Here is a 26,266-nt window from a genome sequence, read left to right on the forward strand (position 1 = left end):
CATTACGTTTATGTATTAGGCCTCACGCTTCAATTAAACAAGTAGGCTTACTATTTCTAATGTTGTAGAGGCAGTGTTTAGAAACTTAAGTTGTAGATAAATATTAATTAACAAATATTATTTTGGTATTTTAACACATATTACGTACTTAGATTTAAAACAAACAAAAATAAGCGTTTATTACTATCAAATATAGTTTTTCCTTAATTTGTGTTAAAATATCCCCACTAGGTTTTCTACTTCCCGACGTACAATCTAAAAGTATTATTTAAGTATGTTTCAGAGCGTACACATACTTTTTAAGACAATATTTCATTCTTTTTTTGCGCAGTTTTTCCTAAAAATTATTGTTTGTTTAAATTTCGCGCAAAACTACACGAGGGCTATCTGCACTAGCCGTCCTAATTTAGTAGTGTAATACTAGAGGGAAGGCAGCTAGTCATCACCACCCACCGCCAACTTTTGGGCTACTCTTTTACCAACGAATAGTGGGATTGGTCGAACATTATAACGCCCTCACTGCTGAAAGAGCGAGAATGTTTGGTACGACGGGGAGTCGAAACCCACATAGCTATGCCGGGCCATCGAAGCCATACAGACAAGTTTCTTTAACAATTCAACAGCTATTTTCTGTCATCTTTGACTGGTTTTGAAATAGTTATTAATAACAGTAATAATGATGAAAACATATCTATATTTCTTGCGGTATCACTTGTTTTATTTTTACATGTTACTTAACGTAGAAGTTTAAAATTTACCTGTTCAAAATATCTGTAAACACCAGTGATTCGTAGCACGTGTGACCTACTTGAATAGTTGTTTTTAAAGTTATTTGCAGTTTGCATGTATCATATCAATGGCTAATGTCGGAACTCTAGAAAAAATATGTTGAAATACCAAGCGGTTTCTTAAGCAGACATGTTGATACAGTTTAACGTTCCTTATTGGTAACCTTTGTTTGTTTGTTGTAAAAACACAAAGTTGGACAATTGGCCATGTGTGCTATACTTGTCACTGAAATCGAAAATATTTATAGTATTAAAAGCCCACTTGCTTAACGCTGAGCCACAGGCTACTGCATCCTTTGTACCACCTGACAACGATTTAATTGATAAAGCTGTGAGCAAATATTTGCTTCTTGAAAGTACAGAGACACGACTGTAGAAACACAAAAAGCAGGTGTATTTCTCTTAATTCTTTCTTTAAACGCCTTAAAAGCAATTTCAACCCACAATACCACGAACGAGTATATATGTTAAAAAACCTACAGCTAATATAACCTTCTTGTGCCTAAAAGTTGTATCCAATTACAAAATTATCGAATAGAAGACGGCGAATAGATTTTGCCATGCCCTAAAAAATATCAGTCTTTTGAAATATTCAGACATGAGCCAGCATAGTCTGCTGTATATATTTTCCTGTTCTGCAACGAGATTGGTGGAAATGAAAGCCCTTAATCTTCAGTTAGAAACTAAATCGATCTTAAAGCTACACTACAGGATTAATGTTCAACTAAGCAGTAGCATTCATGCTGAGATATAAAATAGTTTTTCTATAAATGGTGGGAATGTTTACTTTATAAATTACTGTGGTGTTACGCCCTCTAACGATTAACATTGATCCATCTCTTCTTTTTTTTATAACAGTTTTTCATTTCGGTAACTTTAGAGCAATGCTCGACCAACGAGATTACAGCTTTGGAATGTTACCATGACAACATCTGTGATTCAAACGATGCCATCTGGTGGCAGCTGCCGTCACGGTAGTAGATGATCGATTATCATCGTTTGTCGCTGAGCGAACACTTTCGGATTATTGAACTTTTGTCTCTCTCTTTAACTTTTGGAGTAGTATTGAGAGGTTTCTTCAAAGCACTAACTACGAGAGAGTTTAATTTAAATTAAAAGACAAAGTTATGGAATATTTATGTATTATTTGTTACATTTATTGCGTCACTCGTTAAATTAAATCAGTACACTTCTCATGATATGAAATAATGGACACAGTTTGGATTTTATAGTTTTTAGCAAACGGTATCTGACTTGACTAATAAGAACTATGTGGGTATAAAAAATAAGTTACAGAAATTGTTAGGACGCTATCTGGTGTGCGTCTTGTTACAGATAAACTTTTAAAGATTGTACAGATTAGAGTTACGTAGAGCCAAGCAGCTAGCAGCTGAAGGTGATAGTTACGTGTACAAATAAGTTGTATGAAACACCACAAAATCCTGGAATTAACTGGTTATAGGAAGTGATTAAGCACTGGTTAAGTTGGATATCACCTGTTAAATGTTAGTATTCTATAGAAAAATTTAACATTTCGTTTTTATAGACTTACAACATTTTCTACAAAGATGCGAGCTGCAAAAGAGTGAAAGTGTTTTTCTTTAGTTGCTAAATCTTCGTCCAGGGTTCTGTAAAAATAAGTTTTATTTTTATGAAACTTCGTCCTAAGCAATCTATAGATTCGTTTATGACGTTATAAAGCTGTATTTAGTATTGCAACACTTCGTCTAGACGTTAAGTACTTTCCTAAGTGGTCTAAAGCTGTTCTAGACATTAAAAAGTTTGTTTGATTGTTACAAGCTTTGTCCAGATGCTATAACTTTTATCATAAGTGATGTTGGTTTCTGTAAGCCTGTGTGGCATTACTCATCACCAGTACGACTTATTGTTAAACACTTAATTATGTGAAAATGTGAAATTTTCAGATATCTTGTAGTCAGATACACTCATAACTAAGGAAAGAATGTAAGAAACTTTCATAAATTACGTTAGTAAGTTTAAATCACGATTACCGGAACTTACGAGATACAGGAAATTAAAAAAAAAACTAAGTAATCGATATTTATTGACTTTTAATACAAAGTGATCAGTGATAGGTGCTTTACTACAAAAACCATGGAAACCAACGTATTTAACGTCGCGAATATGAAAACCGTATCATTATTAAACACAATAACAGTTGTTTTATGTAGTACTAATCACTTAGAAGGAACCAGATACGAGTGAGTTGAAAAAATCAAAAGTCAATAGACACATGTATCTGAAAATAAAAGAGCAATATAATTTCACTTCACAGGAATACTGATATTTGAGTTCTCGTTATCATACAAGTATATTTGATAGTTTATAAATATATTCATTGTTAACAGTGTTGAAAGTGAATTATGTACAAGCTTCACAGCTCACCAATTCCTGACATCTTATTGTATTTTTCCACTATGCCTCTACCAACATACTTTAATCATTGGAGTAACCTATAGAACATACTTAAAAATAACAAAGACGATTCGGAACGTAATACACAATAATTCACCCTTTAAATTACAATGTTACAATTTATCATACATTGCTCAACTTTTTAAAAGCCCTGTTATAAGATTGTTCTAAAGGTTTATATAGGACAACAATGTAGAAAATATATATTGTTGTGATAACTAAGATATTAAATCAGGGTTCATACTTTGTTTCATGGAGCGATGTTCCTTCAAACCATTGGCTCTTCCGTATTACGTAAACACCATAGAGTAGCTAGACGCGGTGTGTAACAAGCCAGGACTTCTAGAGAATACAATCTCCTAGCCCTTCGTGTACTCTTAAACATAACAAAGAAAACTGAACACAAATGAAAACAGAAGCAACAAAAACAAAGACACCTTTCACAGAAACACGGGAAGCAAAGTGGAGATAGCTGTAAAAGAAAACAAAAAGCATATCTTTGTTCGCCAGTGTTAAAATTGGACAAAAGCTCGTATATTCAGAGAAACCACTTTCCTGTACTTTCGATATACAGTACTTCTTGTATTAAGTACGTTAAAAATAGCTTAGATATGAAACATGTGCAAATATATGCAAAACGGCTAATATGAACGTTAGAGAAACCCCAAGACCTACGAAAACTGTTTATTAATAGTAAATACTAGCGAACGTTGGTTTGGCGATTACTATTTAGAAAATGGATAACATTGACAAAAAGACCACCCTTCGATTCAGGGATAGTTATGCTTAATTTTAAAATTATTATTACCGCAAGATTAGATTAACTTTCATTTTTATAACGCCAAAAGGAATTTTCTTTTTTTAATACAGAAGGGCTACAGTGGCTCAGGTTTTAGCTTGAGGGCTTCTAATGCTGAAACTTGGGGTTTGTCTTTTATAGCTGTTCAGCTTCGCCCTTAGCAACAAAAAAACAATGACACAATTAAGGGAGCTGTCTAGAATATTTTCTCCAAGTTAGGCTTACAACTAGACTGATATGTGAATACCAATGAGTTGCGGAAAAGTCACATGGTATAATTATATTACTTTAATAAGTTTGTATGACATAATATATCACAAATATACAGTTTGTATTATTTTTAAATTGTACTTTTGTTGCTAATCTAGGTGAAATTCATTACATGAGACATTAACACCGCCAGTGCTGCCTATGATTCATCGGCCCGGCATGGCCAAGCATGTTAAGGGGTAATCTGAGGGTCGCGGGTTTGCATCCCCGTCGCACCAAACATCCCCTTTTAGCCATGGGGGCGTTATAATGTGACGGTCAATCCCACTATTCGTTGGTAAAAGAGTGGCCCAAGAGTTGACGGTGGGTGGTGATGACTAGCTGCCTTCCCTCTAGTCTTACACTGCTAAATAAGGGACGGCTAGCACAGATAGCCCTGGTGTAGCTTTGCGCGAAATTCAAAATTAACCTCCAAAATTTTTTAACCTCCAATTCGCTAGTCTCGCATAAGAATATTAGAAATTAAAAGAGCGAGATGTGAGTGCTCGATCCCACATCTATATCACCCTTCACTGCCTACAGACAGTTGTAGGAAGGTGACTGCTCTTCCAGGTTAAAATAAGAAAAAGATAAACATAAAAATATAACAAAAATAAGGTACTACCATTTAGGGGTAAGTAAGATAAAGCTTACCTCTCGAAGTTGGCATTCCTTCCTCCAATATGGTAGAGGCACTAATTGACACGACATTGATTTAATACATTTCTGTAGTTATTACAGAATAATTTAATAATTTTATCTAAAGTTTCTTTATTAAATTCATTAACTATTAATTTTCGTATCAGTATATCAACATTATTAATAAAATAATGTAATTTATTTCAACTTTTAGAATATCTTAATAACTGTGAAGCTATAATGTTTATAATACATGTGTATAGTACATTACTATGTAAGGAGGGTAAATCATAAATTGGAAAATCAAAATCTTTTCTGTTATCAAAAATATTTATATTGATATCCTTTTTATCAATTACGTTAATTTTAAATCTATATACTGCGTATCTGTATTAAATATTGAAGTATATTCAATTTCTAATTCTGTTGGATAAATGGTGTCAGTAATATTACATATTTCATAATTATTTATGCTAATTAAATCATCAATATATTGATAAGTTTAAGTAAAAATATCTGAATGTGCATCCTTTTTTTCAACAGTCCGGCATGGCCTGGTGGTTAAGGCGTTCGGCTCGTAATCTGAGGGTCGCAGGTTCGAATCTCATCAGACTAACCATGCTCGCCACTTTTAGCCGTGTGGGCGTTATAATGTGTCAATCAATCCCACTATTTGTTGGTAAATGTTCTTTTACCCAAGAGTTGACGGTGGGTGGTGATGACTAGCTGCTTTCCCTCTTACACTGCTAAATTAGGGACAGCTAGCACAGATAGCCCTCGTGTAGCTTTGCGCGAAATGCAAAATAAACCAAACCCATTACTTTCTCACGTATAAAAATATCCAAAATAACAAGTCATCGTAATTGTGTGTTCTCCTTTACGGTTGTTTATTGACTTGAAAATAAACAGAGTTGATGAACGTAAGATCTTCCGACGGTAGTGTTTTTGCAGTCTTACATCCAGAGTTAATTACACTTATATTTCCTGATAATAGTTTTGTTGCTAGCTTTAAGAAATTAACATATAGCATTTAAAACTTTTCGTTGACAAGTTTCTTTGGCCTTAGATTAGTCTTCATTACATTTAAGAACAACTGACGATTGTTTATTGTTTAGTTTAAGCGTACAATATATCGCACTCAAAATCTTTAGGCTTAGAGTTGATGATATTTAAGGTTATTTTATATTTGTAGTTGAGCCTACAGTGTATTGTATTTCACATCTTTCAGTTGTAGTTTTAATAGCTTCAGGCTTAGAGATAATTGTATTTACTATCTGCTGACTACAGCTTTGTTTCTTGTCTTTTAAGTCTTACATCTACATCGATGGTTTTTCAATGGTATGTTTGTTGTTGCTTTAGGCTGATAAATTAGTGCATTAAAATTTTTTTTACACTAGTTTTGTGACTTTTGGCTAACGATTGGTTACATCTAATATCTTCCTATAATAGTTTTGTTGTTACCTCTAGGCTCACAATATTCTGCATTCAAAATCTTTTGACGGTGAGTTTTCACACTTTTAGGCTTAAGTATTGCATTTAAAATATTTCGGCAATATTTTTTTATAGCTAGAGGTTTGTAGTAAAATAATTTTAAGATCTTTAATGATAGTTTTCTTGTTGTTTTAGGTGTATAACAAATTGAAATTAAAATATTTCGACAGTAGTGTTTTACGGTTGTAGGCTAACAGTTGAGTACTTCTCCGATCTGTCGATGGTTGTTGGTTTAGATTTGATGGCATTTAAAATCTGCCAATGATTGCTTTGTATTTGTCCATAAAATATTTCAATTGTAGCTTTTCAACTTTAGGCATAGAACTGATTACATTAAAGATCTGCTTTTCTTTATGGCTGCAAGTCCTACAACAAACCACATTTAACATCTTCCAACGGTTCTTTTGTTGCTGGCTTCAGGCATGTAACATGTTGCATTTAAAATTTTTCGGTGGTACTTTTTACAGATTTAACCTTAGAATGTGTTGTTGTTCTTCACGTTAGATAATGCAATTTAGAACAAATGGATATTTTTGTTCTGTAACTAATGTTCTTTTTTTCTGTGTTATAGTAATCGCAAGCAAGCATAGTTTGTGTATTTCATTATTCTGAATGTAATGCAAATATTTACTTCATAGGAATTGCTTCGGATAATGACTTTTATCTAGACTTAACAAAGTTTAAAAACTGGTCTAGGAACCTGTCCATAGTTATGTGTAACTTCAACAAAGGTCAGAACTGAACAAGACAACACTGTATTTGTGTAGTACTTTAACATCTGTCATATGGGCAAATTGGATAACCAATAATGGAATTCGATTGTAGAAGTCATACTAAACTACAGTACAAATGATATGGATTTCACGGCTTTTCAGACAGAGATATAGAAACGTAAAGATCAGTGTAGCAGCGAATATTAGTTATATATTTAGAATGTTGAATAACCAATACTGTATCTGTAAACAGCCTCATTTGTAATGCGTTTATAGGATATTGTATCCGGCTAGGACATCAGGTAGTCTACTGAGTTCTGATATTAATTGTATACAAACAGAGAACTTCGTTGTTTTGTTGTGAATCAGAAAATGGAATCAATAACATCCTTACCTGTATAATACACAGCAGAAGTTTTGGTTTACTTCAGTACTGTTTTTCTAATTTATCGTTGAAGGTGACCTATTTTATTTTTGTTATCTTTTCCAGTTTCTTTTCCTATATGAAGCACTAATAGTTCTGAAGCATTGGGTAAGATAACAGAAATATTTTCTCTAGACTGAAAGGCTAAAGGTAATAATACGATTTGATTTATCAATAGGACAAAGGGGTTCACTTTCAGATGATTTTCGACTTGATTTCTCATAAAAATAACAGATTTTTAATTATTTCATGACGTATTCACTTTCTTTGTCAACGTAACTATCTTCAGTTAAAACCAAATTGTCATATCATCATGTAAAAACTTATTCTTGGTATTCATAATTTTATCATTATGATTTGACGGTGACCATTTTATTCTACCATTTGTTTCGTTATTAACACTTGCCAACACACTTTTAGGCTTAGTTTAGCAAAAATTGATAATCCATCACATTCATAACTACAAAGATCATGTTAAACATAATCTATCGTATTCATGACCACGATGAGAGCATGCTAAACACTTCAGATATCTAGATATTTTACATTTCCAAAATAAAGGTTCCATTTTGAACTAGAATCCAACGTGTTCAACAGATGTTGAAGTTGTCGTCAGCAACTTTGATCTTTCTTTTTTGTGGTCGATGACGATGCTTGTAAAAGGAAACCGAAAAAAAAAACGTTTCCGCAATGGGTCATTTTTTTCTGAACAATGTGCTGGCACGGACATTTTTATAAGTTTCAACGGCGAATAAAAGGATATGACTTTCTCACTTTATGTGACTTAGTATCACTCTCTTCCGGGACTTGCACATGAGTTATTTTGGAGTCTATTGGTTGTTTTATGTATCTAGGTGTTTCTGTTTATATCACCTTTGTGATATTTTATTCCGTATCAGATATGTTGCAATTAGTGCATTGCTTAACATATATATAGAGGGCGTAATGTTTATTTATCGATTAGAACAAAAATACACTATAGGCTGTGTTCTGCTCAGCGAAGCTATGGAAACCAGATTTTTAGCTTTAAAGTCCATCAGATTTACGTCTGAGCCGCCAAGACTAAGACTGCGTAATGAAGATCAGTACTATGTGAATATTAGAACACATCAGGTGCAATATATCAGGAGGTATTATGGCAATGTGTTTCTTGGAGGGCTTAACATTCAGTGTAATTTTTCTGATCTTCCCTAACTCAAACAACAAGTTGTTAAACAGAAAATCCGTCAACTCGCATACTGTTCAGATGACAAGAAAATATCGTTTCATGGGACATCTTAAAATATTGGTTTGTTTGAAATTTTGCGCAAAGCTATATGAGGGCTATCTACACTAGTCGTCTCTAATTTAGAAGCGATAGGTTAGAGGGAAGACAAATAGTTAATACCACACACCGTCAACTCTTGGGCTACTCTTTAACCAACGAATAGTGGAATTGATCGACACATTATAACGTTCCCACGGCTAAAAGGGCGAGCATATTCGATGGCATGGTTTCGAATCCAAGACTCTCATCTTAGGAATTTAACGCCTCAATTACCAGGCCAAAGGAAGATTTAGATTACAGCCACTGTTCTTTTCCTCCTTATAGTGAATAATTCCAGAGAAATGTGACAAGGCTGAAATCTTACCGTAGTGTGAAGTGGCTCTCATGTGTAATTTTGCCACTGGTAACTCCCTGGAGTTACGACGCTAATAATTAGGTTTCGATATTTATGCACACCATGAATAGATATTGTATAATTATAATTACTAATAAAAGTGTTTTGTTGTTGTTTCTAGGTACAGTTTATTAATTTTATATCGCTTTTGTTTCTTCTAGTCTTAAAACAACTTTACAAAGTTCAAGTCATGGATGAGTACGTACTTGAAGGAAACCCTGCGGTGTTCAAGTGCCACGTGCCCTCATACGTCAAAGATTTCATCACTGTGGACGAATGGCTTGAGGAACCTAACAGCTTGATAGAAAAGAGGCCTTTTTCAGGTGACCAAGACACGGATAAACTTTAACTGAGATGGATGAGACATAAGATTTATGTATAATTAATAATTTTCCAACTATATAGCGCAGCCTGACATATTACTTTTAATATTTAACGCAAATTTTTAACTACTAATTATTCGCCTATCTCTCTCTTGTCTCATTTAACTTTTATATTAAACTCTTACCATGTGTTCTTCACTAAAGGAACAAACCCAGTTATCTGGTATATATTCTTTAATTTTAATTTTTTTTACACCATAGCTGGGTTTAACTTAAACCTCAACTCATTTTTACTACATTTTGCTGTTGTAGTCAAATAATCACTGGTTAAATTTACAGCTAACCCATCAAGTTATAGGAATCCAACTAAACTCCTACACACACATATATTATTGTTATTATTATTATATAAAGTTGATATTATAAATCAATGATGGTAAAGTTTCTAACAACATTACTGTAAATGAAAAATCTGAAAAGAAACTCCGGAACTGGGACATTTTTTCACTTACTATAATGTTTGTCAGAAACTTTTAATTGACTCATGATACGAAATAAATATAGTTGTTGTTTTTCCACTTTTATGGCTTTGTTTTATCACTTTGTGAGTTTTTTGTTATTGTTGCTTACAAATAATTAATTCGCAGAGGACTTGAAGTCTAAACGGATTCTCATACTGCAAGGTATATTTCGTTCTTTTTGTTACCAGTGAGAAAATAATTTTTGACTATTGTTTTTAAACAATATTTATCCAACATGTTATGACAAAAAGTGATTCTTAACCACCTAATCGCTGCAGGATGCTAATGTGTAATCTAGTATATCGGATACTTTGTTTCTGTATTTAGTATTTTTAGGGGTAGTGTATGCGACACACGGACTAAACGGACAGATCAGAGGTCTCTGGAGTTCAGGTACTATTGTCCATAATTTAGAAATAACGACCAGCAACACATAGATTAAAAGGATAGGTCAGAGGTATCTAGAGCTCATATATTGTTGTCCATAATTTATAAATACTGACCAGTAACACGAGCAACACATAGGTTAAACGGACAGGTCAGAAGTCTCTAGAGTTCATATACTGTTGTTAATTTTAAAATACGGTTTAGAACTCAGTCAGTCAGTAGCACCAGCCGCCATAGGTAATATTAATGTTTGAACTGAATAGCGAGACTTACCGTTACTGTTATAACGTATCCACAGTGAAAAACAGTAAATAATGTTGGGAATGTCGCAACGCTATCCTTGGACTATCTGATCTGCAGACCAGCACGTTACCTTCTAAGTCATGCTTTGCCATTACATTAGAGTACTTAACACATGTATAGAGGTGTTTAATTTGTTTGTATAATGTTTATATTGGAAACTGCCAAATTAAAAGGTAATTCCTATATTTTAATAAAGATATGTGCATGGTTTTACTAGACGTATTCCTGTATTTATAATATATATTTATTTAATGCGCTCTACATTTGTACTTGCTCTCCTTATTTTCTAAGGTAGAGTGGTTTAAATAGAACTGTTTTTTTCTCAGAAGAGGAACAAAGGTCCACCATATTAGTTACTGGAGAATTGTACGTACATAACGTACGGCGAAGTGATACATCTAGAAGCTTCCGATGTCGTACGAAGCACAGGTTGACTGGAGAACGAATCACCTCGGAAACAGCTGGGAAGTTAATTGTAACAGGTGCTGTTATGTTTATATCTGTACCATGCTAGTCTGCATGATTTAACAGTAGAAATAATGTGTTTTTGTCTGTACCATGTCAGTCTGCATGATTTGACGATAAAATAAATCTTATTTGAAATGAAACTGTAAAAAAGGAGCACAGACGGTGAAATATGGGATACGTGCCCCCAGTAATTCAAATGTGGACTCGAATATCACCTACAACTGGCTCCCTAAAAGTTTTGTTCGTTGAGGTATGCACGAGAAAAGTTTTCGCTTATGCCCCATAAGATATTTTTTCACATTGACAACTATCAAACTACTGATTTGTTTATATAGCGTTCATTACTCATTTTTTAATTCATATACGTAGGAGACCCCTAGTAGCAATTAGTGTAATTAATTGCATGATTTACTTATACTTTTCGGAACTCATACTTACTTAAGACCTTTTGACCGTAGATTCAAGGTTACGAAGGCCATTGGATGCATAAATAAATATTAAAAATACGTTTAAAATTTCAACAGGAGTCTGGAAGGACAGTAAAACGAGATATTTAGAAATACCAATCTGGAGATATGTTCTTCCATCAGATGTCTCACACCGATATAATTCACCCATGACAACGTTTTCTTTAACACGAGTTAGATTTTTTTTATGGATATGTATTGATAAACCTGTGTTTGGTTGAGAGCCTTGTACTTTAACAATTCTTATTACTCTCTGTGTTTACATCTCGTATTTACTTTGGCCCTCTGAAGGTCAGATGTACGAGCTTATTTGTTTTTGTAGTCAACCACAAAGCTACCCAATGGGCTATCTGCCCTCTGCTCACTACGAGTATCGAAACCCTGTTTCTGGCGTTGTAATTCTACAGAAGACGTGTCGCTGTGCCACTGGAGGTGGGGTATTTTACGTACTTACAGATGTAAAATCCGGGATTCGATTCTCCGCTGTGGACACAACGCAGTGCAGGTAGCCAATTTTGTAGCTTTGTGTTAAATAATAACAAACATTTGCTTGAAAAATTAACTGACTATTCCAGAAAATTCATTTCACTTTCAATTTCTCAGATCTCAGTCGTTAAGGGGAGTCTAGAAATGTTTCACTCGCGAGTCTATATATTTCAAGTATTTGCGAAGCTCGCAAAACTTTCGTCTAACCGTTTGTTAAAAAATAAATTATGTTAGGACCATCGTTTGTTTATGTCGTTTGATTTATATTTGTATTCCATCTTTTTCTGCCTAACTAAAGTCAGAAGTTTGTGGATGCATGCTGAGTTTCCTGCTAATCTCTCTGCATGCGGCGGAGTGTGTTGAATTTGATGTAGGTCATTAATCATGGAATTAAGCAGCGATATGAGAATGGTCTGGCCATAGCTGTTGGATGTCAGTGGACAGTATCGACCAACTTGACGTACTGAACGCCCATCGGATCTTTCAAATACACTAATTTATATTCAAATGGAGTCGTACTTGATTAAAAGTCATATATTTAAATGTGCTTTGAATTTATGGCTATGATTATTAATATTCACATGGAGTTAAATTTGCCAAAATGATTGAAAAAGTCCGTTTAACTTCTTTACTTTCTGACGTGATAAATATTTTCATGATTTAAAATATTCCTATTTTAATATCCTCTGTTTTCTTTTTCTTTTTAAATCAGTTTGAGGCACACTGCGTTATTCGTACTTAAGCCTAAACTGACAGGAAGTCTCCCATGACAACGTCCCTGGTGTAACAATACGATTTGCAATGCGACTAGTTATATCCATTTTCACAAGTTATTCTTTTAGGAAAATGTCGTCCCGACCTGTTTAGCTGCCCATTGTTGACAATGTTATCACCAGTTCTTTATTAGACATAGTAATATGTATAAAACGTGCTAAATAGAGATAATTAGAAAAAGGTGTGGGTTATACATTCCGCTACACAATGATTAATCATTGTATTTGCATCACTTCGAAACAAGTTTACATACAGAAACTGTGGTGGTGATACATAGAATAGAGGGACCGGGCGTGTCCAGTTTTTTTTTAATGCTCGTCTGTGTAACCGACGGTTCGTGGTTCGAAACTAAAACACACTCTGAATTTCAGTGCTCTGAGATGCACGTGCGTGATAAGAGTGACTTTTAAATTCCTATTACCTATTCAGACAAGCAGTGACGGTCGGTGCTGTTAATTAGTTGACTTTAATTAAGTTTATTGTTATAAAACTAAAAAGATAATAAATATCGTATGGTTAAACCGTAAAAAAGAGTTGAAAATAAACGATTATTGATTTTAACATTTGAACTTAGATAAGTTAATCGAGCATCTATTGGTTGTATACAGGTCAGTGTTATTTATAAGGTGTTTTGATGTCCGGTTTCTTCTTCGTTTTTTTCTATTTAGAGCCACATGGCCAGGATTCCCTACGAATCACTCATTATATTTCCAGAATTGTTGTTACCGACCAAGGGGTTGTTCACCTGTCATGTGCCGCCCAGGCATTCCCTGCGCCTGTCTATAGCTGGTACAGACTGAAAGGCGGCGGGCTTCAGGAATTGGAGAAAAGAGAAGATATTATTGTTCGTGAAGGGATATTAATAATATCTCGTGCACAAGTGCACCACAGCGGAAAATATGTGTGCTTTGTCAATAACACCATCAGCGAAGATAGAAGAACGACAGAACTGGTAGTAACAGGTAAACCAATAAGATCCAAGAACACAATAAACCATTTATTACAATTAGAGAGGAATCAGTAAGATCCTAGAATACAATACATAATTTATTACAATTAGAAAGGGACCGATAAGATCCAAGAACACAATAAACCATTTATTACAATTAGAAAGGAATCAATAAGATCCAAGAACACAATAAACCATTTATTACAATTAGAAAGAAATCAATAAGATCCTAGAATACAATACATCATTTATTACAATTATAAAGGACCAATAAGATCCAAGAACACAATACATCATTTATTACAATTAGAAAGGAGCCAATAAGATCCAAGAACACAATAAACCATTTATTACAATTAAAGAGAGAATTACTATATATGATAGTTAATATTAAAAGTATGAATTAAACGGGTAAAAATATTCTGTTTTGAACATCTGAAGTCACCGAAAGTACACCTTGGAAAAATAAGAAAAGATAATTTAGCCCCAAACTAGTACAGCGATAAGTCTACGGATTTAAAACGCTAAAATCAGGGCTTTGATTCCCCTCTGTGGGCTCAGCAGATAGCCTGATATGGCTTTGCTATAAGAAAAAACAAACAAGAGATAATTAATGGATTCTTGGATACGTTGTAAACCTTCGTTTCGTAGAAGCATATTAAGTGCACTCCGGTTTTCGTATGCTAGTTCTAGTTTGTACATAATTTAGATTTTTAATTAATTAATCATGTTTGTTTGTTTTATGTTTTATTTTCAGGAGGAGGTTTGTTTTTTTAATTTCGCGCAAAGCTGCACGAGAGCTATCTGCGCTAGCTGTCCCTGATTTAGCAGTGTAAGACTAGAGGGAAGGCAGCTAGTCATCACCACCCACCGCCAACTCTTGGGCCACTCTTTTACCAAATCGAGTAGTAGGATTGACCGCCACATTATAACGCCCTCACGGCTGAAAGGGAGGGCATGTTTGGTGTGATGTGGTTTCGAACCCAGGACCCTCAGATTACTAGTCGAGCGCCCTAACCACCTATCCATGCCGGGCCTAAGAAAACATTGAAGCATCCTGAATTGTTCTGTAAAGAATTTTCCCAATGGTTTGATGACTGATGTTACATCGTCATTTGAACTCTCAAGAAATGTTAGGACTTGCGTTGTTTCTCTTTTTTACCGTTATCAATTCCTTATGAGTGTATACATTCCAATCAACGAAGTAATTGCTGACTGTAATTGGATTTTCTTCACTGCGTTATCGAACGCACTACGAAAATCCAATTAAAAGCTTTCTCTGACGAACTTTAACACGAAAACATAAACTGGTTTTTATACGATAATTAATCTTACAACCACCTACCTAGAAGCAAAAACAAGGTTCATAAATAACAGTAGGAGTTTGTTTTTTTTAGCAATAACTTTAGAACTTATCTTCGTACCTAAGTCTATCTTAGAAAAACATCAGAATTGGAAAGTATAACCACAAAAATATACAATGTGAGTACCGTTTAGTTTGCTCAACACAAAAAGAATCTCAAAAAAGATATAAGACCAAATCGGATTTGTTATCCACTGTGATAGTGGATGCGTTATGTAAATGACAGTTAATATACTAGTTGAACGATTAAATAAGGGTAGACAAAGATTCGACAATAGGTGGCGTTAACTCAACGCCTTTCTTCTAGTCCACCAGTTTAAAATTAAAAGTTACTAATGTAGGTAGCTTTGCTTTGCGGTGCGAAATTCTGAAATATAACAACAAGCTGTCTGAAGTGTGTCATCAGTATAGATATCACACAAATTATTAATAATACAACAAAAGAAATGCAATGTCTTACTTGGGTTTTGTATCTCAGATTTTTATTGGGTTCTTTATTATAGACTGATTTCTAAAGAATTTTTGTTTTGGAATTTTGCACAAAGCTACTCGAGGGCTATCTGTGCTAGCCGTCCCTAATTTAGCAGTGTAAGACAAGAGGGAAGGCAGCTAGTCATTACCATCCACCGCCAACTTTTGGGCTACTCTTTTACCAACGAAAAGTGGGATTGACCGTTACATTACAACGCCCCCACGGCTGGGAGGGCGAGCATGTTTGGCGCGACTCGGGCGCGAACCCGCGACCCTCAGATTACGAAGCGCACGCCTTAACGCGCGAGGCCATGCCGCGCCCGTTCTAAACACTATAATATCATATATGTGGACATAAGGGAAAGATCTCTTACAAGGAACTTGCATTGTTAACTGAGACAAGACCTCTCTAACCAGGAACAATAAAAAACGAAACTACGTTGTTGAACAAACAAGTCATCTCTCACCAGGAACAACAAGGAACGTGACTACGTTGTTGAACAAACAAGTTATCTCTCACCAGGAACAACAAGGAACGTAACTACGTTGTTGAACAAACAAGTCATCTCTCACCAGGAACAACAAGGAACGTAACTACGTTGTTGAACAAACAAGTCATCTCTCACCAGGAACAACAAGGAACGTGACTACGTTGTTGAACAAACAAGTCATCTCTCACCAGGAACAACAAGGAACGTAACAAGGAACCAGGTAACAAGGAACGTGACTACGTTGTTGAACAAACAAGTTATCTCTCACCAGGAACAACAAGGAACGTAACTACGTTGGAACAAACAACACCAGGAACAACAAGGAACGTAACTACGTTGTTGAACAAACAAGTCATCTCTCACCAGGAATAACAAGGAACGTGACTACGTTATTGAACAAACAAGTTATCTCTCACCAGGAACAACAAGGAATGTGACTACGTTGTTGAACAAACAAGTCATCTCTCACCAGGAATAACAAGGAACGTGACTACATTGTTAAACAAACAAGTCATCTCTCACCAGGAACAACAAGGAACGTAACTACGTTGTTAAACAAACAAGTTATCTCTCACCAGGAACAACAAGGAACGTAACTACGTTGTTGAACAAACAAGTCATCTCTCACCAGGAACAACAAGGAACGTAACTACGTTGTTGAACAAACAAGACCTCTCTAACCAGAAACAACAAGGAACGTAACTACGTTGTTGAACAAACAAGTCATCTCTAACCAGGAACAACAAGGAACGTGACTACGTTGTTGAACAAACAAGTCATCTCTCACCAGGAACAACAAGGAACGTAACTACGTTGTTGAACAAACAAGTCATCTCTCACCAGGAATAACAATGAACGTGACTACGTTGTTGAACAAACAAGTTATTTTTCACCAGGAATAACAAGGAACGTGACTACATTGTTAAACAAACAAATCCTCTCTCACCAGGAGCAAAAGGAACATGACTACATTATTAGACAAACAAGTCCTTTTTCATCAGGAGCAAAAGGAACATGACTACATTACGAGACAAACAAGTCCTCTCTCATCAGGAGCAAAATGAATGTGACTACATTACTAGACAAACAAGTTCTCTCTCACCAGGAGCAAAAGGAACGTGACTACATTGCTAGACAAACAAGTCCTCTCTTACTTATTCCAGTTTGGTTTATTTCAGAGACTACGTTCCACTCACTTTAATTGTGTTTCTCTTGAAGCTACTCTTCATTCACTCTCATCTTTACCTGTTCTTCTTCCCAACGTCACTTCTTACATGTGTTATTGGCCCAGCATGGCCAAGTGGTTAGGGCGTTCAACTCGTAATATGAGAGCCGTGGGCTCAAAATCCCTTCACATCAAACATGCACGCCTCCTTCAGCCGTAGGGGCGTTATTGTATGTCAATCATTTCCACTACTCGTTGGTCAGAAAGTAGCCCAAGCGTTGGCGGTGGATTGTTATGACTAGCTGCCCTCTGTGGTCTTACAGTACTGAATTGCGGACGCCTAGCGCAGATAGCTATCGTGTAAGTTTACGCGACATTCAAAAACAAACACAAATATAAGTTATTTTAATATACGTTATTTTAGTTTCTTTCCGAGGTTTTTCCAACATTATGGTTGTTTTCTCTCCATTAGTCACTCTTTTAACCTTTTTAAATAAACTCTTTAGAAGTCCAATTCCTTATGGCGTGAATGAAAATATTCCCAATCGTTATAACATACGATTTTAATTAGTGTCAGAAATAATCCAAATCTCTACATATGGGTCACCCTCGAATTTTCATTTGTGGAGATCTTTTGGTCCGAAATGAGACTTTGTTCTGATTGGTGGGAACATAGGTCACAATTAAATCTTCATTCCAACTATTAGTGATTTTTGATGGCATGTTTTAAATATCTGTGATTAGATAAATACAAGTAAACATATGTTTAACAATGTTGGACTAACATGTTGATGAGAGTTTTATGGTTCTCGCAAATAAGATTGTTTGTGCAACTGGGTGAAAGGCTAGAAAATTTGTTTCTAAGTGGTTCTCATTCAAGTTTTTCAATATGTTTCTAAGTGGTTATCATTCAAGTTGTTCAATATGTTTCTAAGTGGTTATCGTCCAGGTTGTTCAGTGTGTTTCTAAGTGGTTATCGTCCAGGTTGTTCGGTGTGTTTCTAAGTGGTTATCGTCCAGGTTGTTCGGTGTGTTTCTAAGTGGTTATTGTCCAGGTTATTTCGGAGATTAAAATCAAAATTTTCTGAAAATCTTGTTATTCATTATTCTTATATATCAAAATTAATATCTGAGTGAATGTTTAGACACTCAACTAATCATGAAAACGTATCCAAATTCTATTAAAGTATTCTGTAGTATACCTGAAGTAGATTCTGTTAAGACTAATATATAATTAACATACGTTCAACAATTGACGTTTCGTCCCTGAAGTAACTCTAGTAAAACATTAATAGTTATTTGTACTTTAATCCAGAATAGTCAAAGATTGGGTATAAACATTCTTTATTCGATAACCTCTTCTTAAAAGGCATAATCACAAATATAGCAGTAACACCAATCAAGATCATTTACTTTGACGGTTATTGTTAAGAACATACAAGATTTAGCTTCCTACGTCAGAAACTGTGCAATTATTCATAACGTAATACTTCACAGTGGATTATGTTTCGCAAATATCAATTCCTCCCCAGGTTTAGATACCATCAGATAATCAACTGTGTAGCTTTGATAAATAAACAAACAGAAAATTGAACAGCGACACCTATTGATCAAGACTGTATCGAATATTTCGAAATACATTGAACAAATATCTGCTTTACAAAGCAAAATATAACAATATACAGACACACGTCTAACTCAATGACGCCTAAGAAATCCACACACAGATTAGTCCGAAATTTTTATTTCCGCATAATTAATATATCTGGTGAGAAAGAAATTATCGCACCTTCCTCCATTTGATGAAAATTATGTAACTCTTTCTAACTGGTACTGAGTGCGCACTCTCGCATTTTACCAATCTGTTATAGTTGAATTGTTTGAGCATGAGTTATAAAGATTTACTGAAGTACAGTTGAATTCGGCCATGTTGAGTTAACTTGGTTATTTAATAGACAATATGCTTATTTATTGAAACGAAAACCTATATTTTTTTTAAAGAAGTGTAATAATTATAGTGACGATGAAGAGTTTTCTGTTGAATAATTAAAATTAGGAAGTTGTTATGAATTTGAAGAAAAAGTAAAGAAAATATCCATACAATGTGTAACAAAAGTTGAGAAAATGGGAACACCGAAACAATAACATTCTAATAATCTTTAGTTCAGTTTATTGGTTAACATTTCTTATGGGTATTATTTAGAAATTGAACCTGAAGGTATTGGTCAACTGTACTGTATGCTACTTTCCAAAAGGTCACTGAGTGGGTCTACAATGAAAAGGTTAGATGATGACGCCAATATACACATATATATCTGTATAAACTATAACTTATCGCACGCATTAGCTACTGTATATATAACTTTCCATATGTGTTTGTTGGTTCCCTCGATAATAACAAAGATAACATCTTGACTATTTATTCAGCTTTTAGCAAAGGGTCTTTATTAGACCAGGCTAGAGGAACGAAGTACGTTATCAGGGAAGGGTTTAGCACTGTTAGTTTGTGTGTGTACAGCCGTGAGTAAGATAGAAAGTGCGTAAAAGTAGTGTTAAACATGGCGGACTGAAAAGTTCCTTACTGGTTCTATCCATGTTAAAGCTCTTTTACTTACTACCTGCTGGATTGTGACATTCTACGTCGAGAACCATATGTCCTTCAATACGTAGCATGTATATATGATATGTGACTTTACAGTATCATATAGAAATAGTATGTACAAAGCTTTTGTAAAGCTATAGCTAAAAGCTGCAATGTTAACATCCGGTCACTCACACTTAGTGAAAATATCCACGTTCATTATAGTTGTTTTGGGGTGTGGGAAGAATATTCCTATGGGAATATAACATTCTGGGATTTTTAGTGTAAATCGTCTAGTATAGAGTTTACATTACAGATTTATGTATCAGTTTATTCAATAGACTTAGTGTTTACCTCACTATAACAGACCCTTTTACATTAGCTGTTAATATTCGGATTGTTGAAAGGATCTTTCAGCTACCAGATCATACCAGAGTCACACTTGAATCTTCTGGTTTCTGGTAGAGAAGTTCAGAATTTACACACGATTAAGCCTAATGTATTGTTTCCATTGAGTCACTTCTTATTGTTCTAGTTGTATTTTTTGTCTACTGTATTCTACTTGTACTAGAAGATTTCCTGAACGTAATTTTTTATTTTTTCCTTTTGGATTATCCTTATGTCCATACTTATGCAGACCAAAGTATTATTTTGATTGACATTTTGTTCTTTATATAAAAAATGTTTTCAATTGTATCAATTCGTTATCTTCATGGATTCCAGCTAAACTTCGAGCGTCTGTTTTCCCAGCACGTCAACATGTAGATATTGACTCTTCGGCCACGCTGACTTGTGAGGTTTCTGGGTATCCGATAAGCACCTTGTTGTGGCTGAAAAATGCGGAGCCAGTCCAAGTTGACAGTAGGGTTCAACTTGTTAAGAGTAAGCGACTTGTGATAACATCAGTGACCAGACGTGACGCAGGATTTTATCAGTGCTTTGTTTACAATGAAATTGAGTCAACTCAAGGATTTGCTGAAGTGATTATTGCAGGTAAGTATTACGTTTACCTTCCATTACCAGTTATATAACATACCGGCTCATATCTTCCTTCGTAGTACAATCTTTAAACTCTGCTTATGAATATATATTTTAATGGTAAGCTTTAGCTGAAATAGATTTAAATTTCAGAAATATTGGATAACTTTAACCTATCTTGTTTCTATAAACAGTTTAAGACGTATAAATTATCAAACTTGTATTGAGACTTGTATGCACTGTTTTATAATTCACACATAAACTATACCTAATTATAAATATAAACTATATTTCATAAGGTTTGTTATTGGTATCTTGGTATGATGGGGCCCGGCATGGCCAAGCGTGTTAAGGCGTGCGATTCGTAATCTGAGGGTCGTGGGTTCGCATCCCCGTCGCGCCAAACATGCTTGCCCTTTCAGCCGTGGGGGCGTTATAATGTGACGGTCGATCCCACTATTCGTTGGTAAAAGAGTAGCCCAAGAGTTGGCGGTGGGTGGTGATGACAAGCTGCCTTCCCTCTAGTCTTACACTGCTAAATTAGGGACGGCTAGCACAGATAGCCCTCGAGTAGCTTTCTGCGAAATTCAAAAACAAATAAACAATCTTGTTATGAACATCTTTGAGTAAGCGGCACACAGAAAGAGTTATACTCAGTAATCTAACTTACAGTTTGTAGATATGATGTGATTGGAATACTTTCATTTCTTAATACTTTCATATTGAAGTATAAGTTTCTTCCGTTTTCGGTTCACAATAATAATAAAGCATTCAGCTGAGTTCACAGCTTACGCTATAATACTTGTTTAGCTATTGCTACAGTAAGTTTTGCTTCACTATTTGTTACTTAAGGTTTGTCTCAATATTGTTTCCTGTAAGTTTTGTGTTACTACTGTAACGTGTTGGTACTAGTTGTTCTGTTTCAAAGGAAACTAATTACTCATGTTGAAAATTAATGTTAAGTTACGATGAAAGCATCGTGTATCTTAGCAAAACCGCCTTGGGCTATCTGCTGTGATCACCGAGGGGAATCGAACTCTTCACTTTAGTGTTGTAATTCTGAAGACTTGCCGCTATCTCACTGAGGTGCACAATTAATAAAGCAAGTTATTTACATAGATTAAATATGTATACATAGACTAAATATGTATACCTATTACTGGGCACACCTAATTAAATAACATAGATTAGGACTAAACATACATACCTATTAACGAAATACCTAATCAAATAACATTGTTCAGACTACATTATTTATAACCATTATGCTCCATTGTTTTAATATATTACGAGGTTCGACCACACCAGGAGGCTTTGTCCCCCCAAATAGTAGTCTCTGCTCCCCCAGTAAAAACTGAAAACAAATCCTGAAAATGTGAATATGCAGAGCCTGTTGGGTAAAATGTAAACATATTTGTTCTTTAATGAGACTGAGATTTGACTTACTGAAAAAAAACTTCCAAGACAAATAGTCCCAACAAACACAAATAAAATCTCCCCCCCCTATCGAGAGAAATCTGTCGCCGCCACTGTAATTAGGTTAGTCCTAAATCCATATACTAAATTAACAATTCAGAATAATCATTTCAACAAAATAATTAACACATTATTAGGTAAATACAATGTGATATGTGTGTTAAATATTCTAATCAGCACTGTTGTATAGTTATTATTTCCTTAGACTAATGCCAAAGAACTACCATACTAAAGTTATATGCTTGCCCAAAATATTGATATTTATTGATTTGCATATTTATTTTCTGTTAATAGCAATTGTGCAGAATTTTCGAATTCCTATACTTATGACGTAATTTATTTATGTTGTATCAGTGGCGGCGCCAGGATACTTTCGTTGGAGGGGCTGAGGTAAAATGTGGAGGGGCTTCCCAAAATGCCATCAATATGAAATATAGATGGTAAATTATAATAATGTAAATACCAAGGTACATTTCAGAAAGGTGTGCTATTTTGAACTGGAAACTCATACTCTGATTAATAATTCATTATTACAAATTAGAAATAATCTGTTTATGAAAATATGCGTATATGTAAAAGAGGAAGCTCACCTAAATTCCACCCAAGGTAATACATAATAATAAAGAAAATCAAGATTAGCTTAGATTGAACATTTAATGTACCATTAAGAGTAAAGCTACAAATCAAAAGAAATATAACAAAGTCATAGTTTACATAGTAGAAACGAATTATCCCATGTGAAGTTAATACACTCTGAGGAAAAGTAAGGTCACTATCAGGCTAACTATCTTTCATCTTGTTGTGTTTATAGTCAGTATTACTTCAAAACAATGCACCTGTTCTGGTGATTGGCAGCAAATATGTCTAAGACTGTATCAATATCGAGTTGTTTTGTCCTCCTGGAGTTTACTGTTGTTACAGCAAGGTTGCTGGTGCAGTTGTTACCACTGCTGTTGTGCAAGTATGTCTTGAGAAGCTTCAGATATGAGAAACGTCTCTCACAGGCAGCTGAAGTGACAGGCAGGGTCACAGCGATGCATACAAGTTTATGGAGATCCATGAAGGAATCCTTGTATGGCTCCAGTATGGTTGCAAGCCCCAATGGTGTGGATACTTCCTGCCCCTTGTCTTTCTTCCTGACAATTAGCCGGTTCAACTGGTGGACCTCCACTGCGAGGTCATCCTCTGCCACACCATGGTATGCTGAATTGTAGTTGACCTTCACAGAAAGGCTGGTTCCTTCATAAGTTCACATTATTCATACAGGCTAAACTGTGATTGTGATATTGTTCTTATTATCATAACAGTGACAAGCACGTGTTACATTAATGTAACTACTACATTATATTAAATTAGGCACTTCTAAATAGCCCAATGACAATTTCAAAATTCATTCTAGAATTGTTTAGAAATATTATTTGGTCAGTTAACATGTAAGGTTATTATCTAATCATAAGTATAACATTAATTAGATTGTAAGTCACAATTTTAAGTGTATGCTACAATCATCAGTACAATTTTGAATGGCTGATACACAATGCAAAATGATCTCACAAAGAACACAACACCGGCTAAATGCTTCATAGTTTTGACCTATACACAATACATTTATACATGCATGCTATGTTTTACTTTTCAATAAAAGATAAATGAAATTAATGGGTAAATACCTGTGAACCCTTTGGTTTATCAAGTAAAATCCCTGATGATCTGTTGTAACTTGAAATCAACGTGGTTGTCTAATCGTCGTTAAAGCTCGAGATAGAATAGCATTACACAGGGAATGACAATACAGCGCATGACTTTCAGTGCATTCAGTACGTTGCTATGGGATGCATGACACATACTTCCGTCTTAATGAAGACGTTGAGTTCTACAGATCTATGTCTCTTTGATGTTAATTGTTAAGCAACAATGACGATTGTGTTTTCCATATTTTATGAATATATGTAGGTAACAATAGTTTGGAGCTGGGGGCTCAATACTGTGTTATATTATAAATATCTGTTTTTTTACGTGCGATTGTCATACTTACACGTGCACATCATTAGTTCTTGATTTATACTGCAGAAAATATTTGAACTCGGTAAATTTCTTGTCCAAATGATTCTAACTTATATCAACTAAATTATCACATTATTCTACCAAGTTAATTACCATAATTGTACCAATAAAATTATTATATTTTTGTTTGTTGAAAACCACGTTTAAAAACGTGTTTTCTAAATCCCAGTCGAAAAATGCAGAATTCTTAATTTTAATCGTTTTCAGATAACCCACCAGTTTTCCTAGAGAAGTTTGAGACACAATCTGGTATACCAGGGAAACCAACGTCGCTGAAGTGCATGGCGTCCGGAAGCCCTCTGCCACAAGTTACGTGGACATTAGATGGCTTTTCAGTTCCTGAAAATTTCGGCTTCCGTTTTGGTGATTACGTCACTCGAGAGAACACTGTCGTCAGTTTTGTGAACATTTCAAACACTAAACCTCAACATGGTGGAAATTATGAATGCCAGGCTAGTAATTCAGCTGGGCAGATACGTCATAGTGGCCGGTTGATAGTTCCAGGTCCGCCTTACATCCGTTCCATGAAGAACTTGACCTCTGTTGCTGGGGAGAACCTGAATGTGACCTGTCCTGTCGGTGGCTATCCGATCGACTTTGTCACGTGGGAAAGAGGTAACTGATTTTCCTTGTTGATTTGCAAATAAATCAGTTATAACTAGGTTCATAAGGACTTGTCATCTCAGTCAAAACCATCAAATAAATTAACCTGTTGACTGTCAAGTATTTCAGCTGCTACAATACAACTCTAATGCTTCTTCGTTTTGTAACTTTTTCGTGACGCCATTTTGGATCGAAAGTGAAAGAGTTTGTTAGTAGGTCAAATTCATGTATGGTGCTGACATCTAGCGTTGAAGTTAGGTATTACTTAGAACGATTTAACTCGTCCGTGGCACTGTGTTACCAATAGGCTTGGACGAGTTATCTCGTTTACGGCACTGAACAGGTTAACATACCTTGGCTGACGAAGTGTTAAACCTAACAGTCGGATCAGTTATTACTTCAAAACCAGGTTTAATATAATCATTAAGTCAGTTACTGATTCGGAAACATTTAAGGAAAATGAAAATTTTAATATTGAATTTGTTCGCAGCAGTTAATGACCTATGACGTGCGTTACCACCGCTGTAATATTCGTAACAGTCTAATCTCGCTTCAGTCAGGTACTGTATAAGTTAATATGTGTGATAACTGAAACGTTCCTGTTTTCTACAGCAACTAATGTCTGTTTAAAGGTTTCGACGATAAGTTAATTTAAGAAGAAAAAAACAACCAAGTGAACGAATATGTAAGTATTTTGTAAAACAACCAAGTGAACGACTATGTAAGTATTTTGTAAAACAACCAAGTGAACGACTATGTAAGTATTTTGTAAAACAACCAAGTGAACGAATATGTAAGTATTTTGTAAAACAACCAAGTGAACGACTATGTAAGTATTTTGTAAAACAACCAAGTGAACGACTATGTAAGTATTTTGTAAAACAACCAAGTGAACGAATATGTAAGTATTTTGTAAAACAACCAAGTGAACGAATATGTAAGTATTTTGTAAAACAACCAAGTGAACGAATATGTAAGTATTTTGTAAAACAACCAAGTGAACGACTATGTAAGTATTTTGTAAAACAACCAAGTGAACGACTATGTAAGTATTTTGTAAAACAACCAAGTGAACGAATATGTAAGTATTTTGTAAAACAACCAAGTGAACGAATATGTAAGTATTTTGTAAAACAACCAAGTGAACGAATATGTAAGTATTTTGTAAAACAACCAAGTGAACGACTATGTAAGTAT

At 34.9% G+C, this 26,266-nt stretch overlaps 1 protein-coding gene across 2 annotated transcripts in view; it reads left to right on the top strand.

The window, feature by feature from the left end:
* The window catches only part of LOC143233510 (cell adhesion molecule Dscam1-like), a 92,511-nt gene that overhangs the window by 35,657 nt on the left and 30,588 nt on the right, over positions 1 to 26,266 (top strand). Inside the window, exons 1-6 of one of the 2 annotated variants that reach the window (XM_076469807.1) lie at positions 8,412 to 8,669; positions 9,362 to 9,523; positions 11,061 to 11,216; positions 13,598 to 13,891; positions 20,672 to 20,941; positions 24,674 to 25,081. In XM_076469807.1, coding sequence (XP_076325922.1) covers positions 9,391 to 9,523; positions 11,061 to 11,216; positions 13,598 to 13,891; positions 20,672 to 20,941; positions 24,674 to 25,081 — 1,261 coding nt within the window. In that variant the 5' untranslated portion in view covers positions 8,412 to 8,669; positions 9,362 to 9,390. Of the gene's footprint in view, positions 1 to 8,411; positions 8,670 to 9,361; positions 9,524 to 11,060; positions 11,217 to 13,597; positions 13,892 to 20,671; positions 20,942 to 24,673; positions 25,082 to 26,266 lie in introns of those variants that run through there. The other variant, XM_076469806.1, reaches the window with a different exon arrangement.

This window comes from Tachypleus tridentatus, chromosome 12 (genome assembly GCF_004210375.1).
Source record: "Tachypleus tridentatus isolate NWPU-2018 chromosome 12, ASM421037v1, whole genome shotgun sequence".
NCBI classification, from domain to species: domain Eukaryota; kingdom Metazoa; phylum Arthropoda; class Merostomata; order Xiphosura; family Limulidae; genus Tachypleus; species Tachypleus tridentatus.